The sequence below is a fragment of the Contarinia nasturtii genome, unplaced genomic scaffold (assembly GCF_009176525.2).
Source record: "Contarinia nasturtii isolate CC-2019 unplaced genomic scaffold, AAFC_CNas_1.1 Cnas_scaffold_1435, whole genome shotgun sequence".
NCBI classification, from domain to species: Eukaryota; Metazoa; Arthropoda; class Insecta; order Diptera; family Cecidomyiidae; genus Contarinia; species Contarinia nasturtii.
In genome coordinates, this window is record NW_022198772.1 from 475,976 (window position 1) to 487,179 (window position 11,204).

Here is an 11,204-nt window from a genome sequence, read left to right on the forward strand (position 1 = left end):
AGCCTGAGGCATCGACTGCGAGAGTGGATGGGAACAGTCCGTTAATTACTGCATTGACGCCGCTTTCATTTTCACCAATGATGCCCGAGATACTACCAACTCCAGCTGCTTGAAGTTTACCCAAAAGAGAGAATACGTCGATATTTCTCGACGTGATTAAGTTGACAATGTCATCGACCGAAATATTTGTGCAGTCGTTCAAACAACTATTGCCAGTGCTCAAAGGTGATGCACCCAAACCAGGCATCACGTTGGTAATTGGTGAAGTACTGATCGGTGAGCCCAAGCCAATTGATGGAGAAGATCCGCCGATTATGCTGCTACCACCGCCACTGCCGCCGCTTACACCGACCGAAGGTCCATTGCCAAGATTTCCGAAAATGTCTGGTGAGACAGGACCCAAATTATTACCGAGTCCACTTCCACTTTGACTTCTACCAATATTTAATGACGGTGCTGAGCCAACGATACCGATGACAAAGAATAAAGCGAAATAGTATTTCATTTTTCGTATAAAATTTACTTTCAAAGTGAATTAATTTGTACTTTTGTTTTCGAATTGAAACAAACTAATCAAATTCTTCAACTTAACTGATACCTTCATCCAGTGCTTAATCCCTATTTATACGATTTCACTCAATGTTCATTTGCGCATTGTATATAGAAACCGCACTAAAACTCCGAGGACATTTGATCAAATATTTTCGTGTTTTCGCCCCACATAGGCCAGGTGTACAATTAAATACTGTTGTTTCTATTGATTTATGCAGCAAACATAGTCAATGCAAAATACACATAAAAAGTTGGCGACGAAAGATAAACACAGCCCGAATCTGCATCAGTTTGAAAACTATGGCGCGTAAAATTTCGAAGAATAACAAGAACAGATTTTGATGAAGACAAATAAAAATCAATTGTTTGTATACGCTTTATTTGACATTATACAATTATCAAAATTTCGTTCGTATAATTCTTTGGTGTAATCAAAGCGACACTTGAATCCAAACGTACAATTTGTTCAAACAAATGTTTGTCCAACTTTCTCGTGTATTCATTCGAATTTGTTTAACTATAATGCGACATAAACAACACCTGTACGATCGTCGCCATGCGGAATAAAGAATAATAAAGAACAGAATTCGCAACTGAATTAATTATTATCAAACCAGACCATTTCAAATAAAAGATATCCAATTTATGAACAGATATGTTTAAAGCTTCAGTAACGTTTTAATACATTGTGATTGGGGTTCGATGTGTTAAGCAAATTTGTTGATATAGACACAGCTACATTTACAGAAAAATATATTAAATTGGTCATAATTTCCAGAGAACAGCTCAAAACCTGAAAAATATTGAAAAAAATGTCTTTATCCAAAAGAAAGAAAGAAAACATGCGAATTTTCATTCAATTCGTAATATTCCTGCGATCAATTAGCCAATATCGCAGAAAGTTCAAATTTCACGTGAACATAAATTCAATTAATTGCGTGTTAAATTATGTTCAAAATGTTCGAAGTCATTTAATTCAATATTATCGGGTATTCGCTCCAAATCAGCCAGATGTTTAATAAACCATTATTTATTTTCATTTCATATTTTATTGATTTAAATGGCAATCAATGTCTGTGTTTGAAAAATACAAGCGACAAAAGTAAATAGAGCTTTGCTGAATTTGAATTAGTCTCAAAACTAATGGATTCTGAACAGTAGTACATAAAATTGGATTGTTTGTATATTTTGGCTAAGATACTATTTTGTTTGTAGAGTAAATAAAAGGTGTGTTTAACCAAACGTTTTTCTCACAATTCTGCGTATTTATTCGATTCTCGTTGTCTATAATGCGATATCACCCGTTCGGTGGTCGTTATGCAGAATAACAAATCGTACAGCATTCGAAATGTAAAATGTATGCATGAAAAGTGTAAATTGCATACACGAGACTGATGTTTCAGCATGAGATACTTTTCAAAGGCATTTAATGACCACTGACGCTCACAAAGACGATTAGTTACACTTTTGTCGTGTCATTGTGTTAGTCTTATTCATGTTGGTGAAGTCATTTATATGAGTTGTGACAAAGTGGAGTCGCATATCAGATTGACAACGATAATACTATGTGAGAATTTTCATTTATTTGTTTATTTGACTCCATAAGAAGATCGTACAATTTTTCTGCATGCTAAATCTTTGCATTACTTACCAATGCATCAAGTGACACTCACACATATGCTAAATTACAGTGGCCTTTTTGCCAATAGCATATTCAACAAAATCCAGCGAAGTTGTCGTAAAACATTTTCCGGAATACATTGCTTGCCTTTGGCAAAACACATTTATGTGTTGGTATGTGGTCCTTTCTATCGCCACACACAAAATACAAATCGACTGTAGTCTCGTCCAGGCATAAAATTTGGAAGATTTTTGATGAAAAATCAAATTTTCAATATTATGGTATGATAATAACGACTTCAATTGTAATTTTTTGCCGTTTTGGTGGATGTTCCGCAGATATTGACATTTTTAAGAAATATCTCGATTTAATTTGAGAAAAAAGTCACCCAAATGTACCTTGCAACAATTCAAAGAACACAATCTTTTTTTTCGTCAATCTTTGAACGGTAAACTTCAACAAACTTACTCAAAACCAACTTAAAGTACGAGCAAAACCCTGATATAGAAAATATATCGTAATGAAACCGTTCAAAGGCAATAAGTGCTTTGCACCTGAATGTAGACAACAATAAAAGATGAAATTTACATTAAACATCAATATTTTGAGTTTGCAATACAGACTTTAATGTCAATCAATCTTGAATGCATTGCAAACTCAGAATAATGATGTTTTGCGATTTTCAATTCAATTTTTTTGATTTAATTAAAAGAAGACATCCCTCATCCGTTCGAGTAGGTCTTGCCGAAATTTTATAGTAATTTCAAAGTATATTTTTTCTATACACTATGTGATTGGTGATGACACCAAGCCAATTTTCCATACATCAAGTAATGAATAGTTGCAAAACATTCACACATAGTCTTGTCGTTTCAATTGGAATGGAAAATTACATACTCACTTGACGACTACCGACTGATCAAAATAATTGAAATTGTTTTCTACTGGACCTTTCAGTCTAAATAAATACGCAAAACTATTTAGTGCTTCATGTATAACGCCAACGTTTCGATTTATTCTTCAAATCTTCATCAGGGCTAAAATAAACAATTTAATTTTCTAATATAAGTTACAAACAATATATTTTAGAACAAAGATGTTCATATCCAGAATGCGTGTCAAACATTTAATTATTTAAATTCCACAATTCACAAAAACGATTGTATCCGAATGTGTTATATCAAACATGTAAACAATGCCAATCTGAAAACTCATTGAATGGTAAATGTCAAAGTGTCATTTTAAACATAGTCCACAGTGCAAAACATAAGAAAATATTATGAATATGGACCACGCTTCAGATTCTATTTTTGAATTTATAGAAAAAATTATTATAGATGTTACTAATATTTCTTGATTCAATGCTTCTCAGATTTACACAGTTTTCAGTTGTTTTTATGTACATTTCTTCAATTAAATATCTTTTTTCTTTGTGACTGCAATGAGTCAAAATTTTTGTGTTTTTGTAATCAAAGGAATGGTCATTTTCAACTGAATGTTTGACTAGTGCGCTTTTCCCAATCTCTTTATTGCGTTCTGATCTTTCATGTTGTTTTTCCCTCTCAATCAGTAACTGCCCCGTATTACCAATGTAATTTGAATTACAATTTTTGCATGGAATAGCATATATTACATCATTGTGTTTATGGATGGGTGTTTTGTCTTTAAGTCTGGTAAAAATCGCCGATACAGTTGTTGTTGTATTGAAGGCCATTTTTATGTTTACATATCTTGATATAATTGTTCTAATACGTTCAGACACTCCTTGTATATAACTGGTAGAGGCAAAAATCATTTGCGATGCTGTTTCCATGTTAGATGTACTATTAATTGGTGCATTATTTGAAATATCATTACGGGTTCTTGTATTATAACGCGCACATAGACGATTGATTAAACTTTTCGGAAAATCGTTTTTAGACAGAATATCATCAATGGTGTTTTTAACATTGTACACCCCCGCATTACTTGTTAAGCGTACCACACGATCAATTACTCCATAAGCAGTGCTAATCTTTGTTTTTAAGGGGTGAAATGATCTATAGTTCAAAATTCTCCCACTGGAAATTGGTTTTTGATACCATTGTGTAGTAATTGTACCATCTTGGTGTCTTTCAACAAGCATATCGAGAAATGGTAAAGTATTATTGTGTTCCATTTCCATGGTGAATTGTATATGTTCATTAACTCCATTGAAAATATTCAAAATTGGTTCAACTAAATCAACTGGTACAATCAAACAAATATCGTCGACGTATTTTCTCATGACTTTAATATCGAAGCCCAAAGTACTCTTCACCTTTTCTTTTGCTAATGTTAGAATCTCATCCATTAAAATACATGTGGCATCACAGCTGATCGGACTTCCCATGGGTGTTCCAAATATTTGCTTGTATGTTATGTTATTATATGTAAAATAACAATTACAAGTGACCAAGTCAAACATATCTAGGAAGAAATGTTTCGGAATGTCTGTATATTGTTGTATTTCTGGCCAACGTCGTTCAATGATCAATCTAATATCACTAATCGGTGAGTTAGTGAAAAGTGATACATAGATTGGAAATATAGATTGGAAAATTACATAGATTGGAAATATTTCCCGAAAACTCGAGAAAATATGAAAAATGTAGAATTTTTTCTTTGCTGTGTCAAAATGCCTTTTATATTTTAAACACAGCATTCGTGAATATGTGACCAACGATTTTTGTTGAAATGCGCTGTATGACGGCAAACAGTTTTTGGTTTCATAGATCCTTTGATATTCAGAAATAGTGGCATTAGACATTTGCATGACTCAAAATCACATGGTGATTTTTAAATTAAAATGTATGCTGTCGAATATCAGCCATCATTTAATAATTTTTCGTTATTGTAACAGTATTCATTCTATGTACAATTGTACATCAATTAATACCTTAAAAACTTTATTTAATCATGTTGCATGAAAAAAGTGAAAACTTATGCAAAGCTAGAAAATTTCTGTAGTGTCTCCTAGATAAAATGAGTTCGAATCATATATAAAGAGGCTTACGTACGCAAGCTGACTTTTCCGCATGGAACCGAAATTTTGGGAATAAACTGAAATTATGGTCTATGTATGGTTGCAGTAACTTAAATTACCGTGAAAACTTGTGAATATTATTTTCTTATCAAAATAAATAATCACACCAAGTTTAAAGAAATTTCAATAAAAAAATAGCCTGTTCAAAGTTTCACATCAATACGGTACCACAAAGGCATGTCTTTCATACAAAAATGAAATTTTTTGTTGATTTTGGTATGAAAAGTCTGTGAAAAATTTATTGCATCTTAAAATTAATCAGATTCGGGTTTCTCGTGCCAAAAAACCCCCCCACTACACATTCTTTCAGCGTTCAAATTGAAAGAATATCATTTTAAGGCATTTTTCTGATAAGTGCCTCTTCAGAGTGTAAGTTTTACACCGATCAATCAATGTCGTTGAACATTTGACCAGATCTATTCCTCGTAATGCTCAATCATCCCGTAAAGTCAGATTTTGAATTTCATGTCTGAGCACGAAACCATCGTGTCACCAAAATGGTTGAAAAATGATCAAAAAATGTATGGATGTGGATACTCCATTCGGACCAAAAAAAATTACACCGGTCAACAGATATTGCTCAAAAACTGATGAAAAACATTAGAAATTTGCACAAAAGCCATCGCATCCAAAACAAATAGATTTGCAAATTAACAATCTAATTTTCATTAAAATCTGTAATCGGTGTATTGTTTTGGAATGTTGCGAAAACAGAATTACGTAATCGCATCCAATGCAAATTCTATCGATAGAAGCTGTTTTTCTTCTTTGTCTTCTTAATATTTATTCTTGCAAAGATCTGTTGTAGGTGATTTTAAATCAATATAAAAGAAATTGCATGCGAATAAAAAACAAACACAATCGAATTAGAACCAAAAACACGAAAATATTTCCACAAATGGTCGAAAATGTAACATCCAATTAAATATGCAGACGACGTAATCGATTATCGTCTCAAATCGTATAAATATCGTGACAATATTGAGCAGAAGCATCAGTCAAGTTGAAGAATTTGATCAGTTTGGTTCAGTTTACGGACAAAAGTACAAATTAATTTAATTTTGAAAATTAAATGTTTATAAGCACGATGAAATACCTATTCGCTTTATTACTTGCTATTGGCGTCGCTGGCGCGCCCACACTATCAACTGTATCGAGCAACAGTTGTATGAGTGACTGTACCGCAAATTCGATTAACGATATTGCAAAATTTGTTATCAATAACAGCAATTTGCTACCTTCGCTCATACAGAAGATCCAAGAAGCCAGATTGAATGTTGATGAAAGTGGAAGCCATCTTGGAAGTGGACCCAATCAAGGCGGAAGTGGACTCGGCAATCTTTTTGTCCCCGCCTCAGGCATTTCCGGAAATCTCGGCAATTTTGGCAATGGACCTTCAAATGGTGCAAGCGGCAGCAGTGGCAATAGCAGTGGTAGTAGTGTGACCAGCGGATCTTCTCCATCAAGTGGTTCAGGGTCAGATTCACCGATCAGTACTTTATCAATCACCAGCGCACTGTCCGGTTTGGGTGGTGCATCACCTCTGAGTACTGTTCTCAACAAAATTAAAACCTTAGGCGTAGGTTCTTTAGACGGTTTGGTGAGTAAACTTCCATCGTCCGCATTGAATCAAATAGTCGATCCATCTTCGATTGTCAAACAATTGAGCGGTACAAATGGAGGCCAGGTGCCAGCTTCAAGTGTCGTAAGTTTCATAATTGGTCAACTGCCATCGTCTACTATCGGCGATATTCAAAAACAAGACGGCAACGGATTAGCCAGCCAAAGTGGAAATGTAGTAGCATTGGCAGCGGAAGTGGTGCTTTGGCCGGTCTCATCAAGAAACTAGTGCCAAGCGGTAAAGTGGCTGCTTCAACAATCCAAAATGTAATTTCCGCTTCAAAACCAACTTAAACCACCCTTTTTAATGCGATTGCTCCGTCGGATGTTTTGAAAAGTTTGCCATCATCGATTTTGTCTGCTTTCAATGCATCGATTCTCGATGCATCGATTCTCAGCAAATTTACTTCTATCACCGGAACACTACCAACTAGTCGCCTCGCCAGTCTACTGTCATCAAGTGGCATCGCATCAACACTCGAAACACTCACATCGAATGGAGCCAATCAAGTTGGCCAAATTGTTCAGACCATCGGAAATGCTGCTGGCCAAGCAATAGGACAGGTTTCAAACTCAGCTAGCGATTCGGGTCAAGCCACGAGCGGCGTTGTAAATGGGGCTGGACAATGGAGTTGTAAATGGAGCGGAATTAGTGGTGTGTCCGATCTAGCATCGGGACAAGTTTCAAATACAGCAAATGGATTGAGCGATCAAGCTGGTCAAGATAAGCATTTCTTTTCTTTATTCACATCGATATTTTCAAAGTTTCTTAAACATCAGAATAATATTTGGGCTCAATTTCCAACCATTTGCGATTGGCGTCTAAAAGATCTTTCGAAACTTTACATTGTTTACATTTTATTTGAACATTCACACGACCTTTAATCAATGCCAAAATCCATTTGAAATCATCCGATTCGACAATCATGTGCAACAACCAAAATTTTAACCTTTTCAAATTATTTCCAAATGCAAGAATTTCGCTTAGAGTGCTCTCAGTTAATTTTGTTCGCGAGTTTTCCCCTTCTTTAATTTCTTCGAGATTCGGTAAATTTTTAACAAAGTGGATCAAAGTACTCTCCTTTAAAGGATGATTAATTTTTATTTTTTTAAAAAATTGCAGCTTTGTTATACTTGATGCTTCATCTAGATCAACACCAATAATGGTTAGATCTTCAAGTTGAACATTATTTTCAACTAGAGAATCCAAACACCTATTGAGACTAGTTATATTCACAGTGTAGCTGGAAATATATAACCGTTTCAATTTGTGCAATCGACTCAAACATAACATATTTTTATCATTCTCTCGAAATACAAGTTCACACTCTTCAAGTGTAAAACTAACGAGGTTTGGCACAAGACTCACAAGATTTTCGAGATAGCGTAGATGAAATTTATATATAGTGAATGATTTCAGCTGTGGATTTAATCTTACAAAATCAATATAATGACTCGCTATTTCGTAAAAACTAGTATATTGATTACTGTATTTGTATAAAAGGATATTGGCTTCTTCTAACTGCGGATAATGTCGAATGATTTCCGTTGGATTGACATTTGTCTTTTTTATATCTAAGCATTTCAATGGTGAATTCAAATTAAAGTTAGAAATAGTACAATCAACAATGGTCAATTTTTCTCGGAGACTCGGTGGAGAGCAAAAAAGTGAAAAAAAAATTATTATTTTTTTCATTTCACGAACACTACTGAATGGTCTATATCATTTGCTGTGAAAAATTTGCTATCTCTTTCACCCAAATCTATCTATCTCATGCTATCACGCTCACCCTTGCACGTATGAATGTTTACAATGGACATTCTATTCACACACAACTCGCACTTATATTTTGTTGCGCAATAAAAATCGTCGACACAAAACTCAATGTGATTACCAAATACATTGTCAACAATTTTAATGTGTGTGAATCAACCGGCTAAGCCTATGAAGAGACAAAATGCGAATTCCCTTCATCTGTGCCATCTTGTATTCCATAGTTGAACTCAATTTAGTTACAATGAATTGAATCGAAAAAGAGAAAAAAAACAACAACAGTAACATGGCTACATAGATCTGTTGACCAGTGAGATACGTATAGCAATGGAATGAAAGAATGAAGAAAGCGTATATGTGTATGTATGCATCAGCACGCATAGATGTACAGCTCTGTGTGGCCGTGCTATTGTTGTTGTTTTTTCACTTTTTCATTTCAATGCTACAGAATTAAATTCAGTTTTTGCATCTAATTCACACTAAAATCAGATGGTGCTCATTAGCGAGATTCGCAAAAAAAAGTCTCCAATCTCATACAAATATACACCGGCTGGTTTTTATTGAATTTTGAATTAAATTAAGTTATCAAAAAAAAAATCTGTGGAAAAATGTTTAAAAATGGATGGTTTACCAGCTACGTTAGTTTTGTCGTAGTTTATGCGGTGGTTGATACAATTCTATCGGCCTGTAGCATATACTTTGCTACTATATTGACTACACTTGAAAAACGCTTCCGGATACGAAGTCAAACAACGGTAACATTGATTTTGACGTATTTGGTGGTAATTAGAATGGTCCACGGTGGATATCATGGGGTGTCATGCTTAATACTGGTTATTTATGGTGCCGCATTTTATTTATGGTGCTGGCGACGAAGCACTCCAGTTCACAAAAGAATACATGAGGTAAACAAGACACCGTTGAATTTGTTTGTCGGAACAAATGTTATAAATGTATTGCAACTTTCTCTCAGCTGATTTCATCTCCAAATAAGTCAAAAGCTGATAATAAAATTTGTCAAAGTTCGGTTTCTCTGTCCGTTGTCGATTACGATGACGACTTTACCTATGTTCCGTTGGATTTATTATTTGTGTCCCAATTTTTGTTTGGAATCGGACACACGCTGTACAGTTCGGTCGGAAGAACATACATTGATGATAATACAACGTAACAAAAAACTTCATTAATATTTTCATATACAATTGCATTGCAATATCTGGGTCAAATATTTGCATTTGGTTTTGCTTATTTAATATTGAGTGTTTATATTGCACCGACGTTAACACCGTTAATTTAAAAAGACGATCATCGTTGGATGGGTGCATGGCAGACAATATATTGAATTAACTGGTCAGTTGAGCTGACAGTACGTTAGCCAGCTAAATGGGCGAAAACAATAGACGTTATTGTTTTAATAATGAATCACTTTTCTTGTTTTAATAGAAATGATTGTTCATTATAACAATAACTTCTATTGTTTTAGTTCATTTAGCTAGCTAACGTACTTTCAGCTCAACTGACCAATTAGTTCAATATATTGTCTGGTGCATGGTGGCTTGGTTTCATTGTGATCGCCATAATTATGTTTATTTTCGCCGCAATAATCGGTTCATATCCAAAAAGTCTGAAAAAAAAAACACCAATCGAAAACCAGCAACCGAATGACACAACGTCCGATGAGAAAGTCGAGCAAAAAATCGACCAAGAAAATAAATGCGGTGAACTAAGAGGTATGAGAGGAGGAAAAAGCCTGTTGTATGACTCTGTCGAATTTCGATATTACCTACATTCCAGTATGGCACTTCTCTATGCCATTTGCACTTGTGTTGATTTCATTATTTGGTATAATGTAAAAAAATCAGGACCTATACGGTGATTCAAGTGTGGACAAATCAAATGGGACATTAATACCATTATTATAGGAAAATGTATTAATAAAAAATAAAACAAAATGCAGTTGAATGTCAATTCATAATGTTTATGAGTCGTTTACACATTTCTAAGCACCTTTCACAAATTCAAACTTGTTTTGTCGGTCAGCACAATTATGTAAATGTTTGCGATGATGATGTTCGTTTTGAGCAGATCGAAACGATATCTTTTCAAGCGGCTCAATGGTCTAGTGGTATGATTCTCGCTTTGGGTGCGAGAGGCCCTGGGTTCAATTCCCAGTTGAGCCCGAAAATCTTTTTTTTATTACCAATTTTCTTTTATTTTATATTTAGAAGAAAGAGAGACATAAAATTATGGTCATTCATTAATTTTTTTCTTTGAAAAAAAAATGGGATCGATTTAATTTATACTGCGGTAATTTGGTATGGAAAAATTCCAGTTGAGCCCGATTTTTTTTCCTTTGCTTTCACAAGTCGCTTCAGTTAAGGCATGATAGTTGTTACGAAAACTTAACATACAAAATTTGATCGCCTTTTCGAAATTATAAATGAGGACACTCCAATGTTGAACAATTTTAATGTTAAACTAGATTCCAAGAGTTGTAATTTTTATGTTCAATATCGACTCATTTGGACATTTTTCAGACACTTTTTTTCAACGATACTTCTGTTTTACCTTTA

At 34.3% G+C, this 11,204-nt stretch overlaps 1 protein-coding gene and 1 non-coding gene across 2 annotated transcripts; both read left to right on the forward strand.

The window, feature by feature from the left end:
* Positions 1-6,276: 6,276 nt before the first annotated feature.
* LOC116346192 (cell wall protein IFF6-like) lies at positions 6,277-7,838 on the forward strand. The gene is made up of 2 exons (XM_031776130.1): positions 6,277-7,124; positions 7,196-7,838. Exon 1 carries the CDS (start codon positions 6,310-6,312, stop codon positions 7,084-7,086), a length of 777 nt encoding a protein of 258 aa, XP_031631990.1. The 5' UTR covers positions 6,277-6,309; the 3' UTR covers positions 7,087-7,124; positions 7,196-7,838.
* Positions 7,839-10,739: 2,901 nt separating this feature from the next.
* Trnap-ugg lies at positions 10,740-10,811 on the forward strand. Its single transcript has one exon. It is a non-coding gene; the product is annotated as a tRNA-Pro (tRNA).
* Positions 10,812-11,204: the final 393 nt, after the last annotated feature.

Excerpts from the sequence above, each read along its gene's own strand:
- LOC116346192 (XM_031776130.1), top strand. The coding sequence starts at position 6,310 with ATGTTTATAAGCACGATGAAATACCTATTCGCTTTATTACTTGCTATT.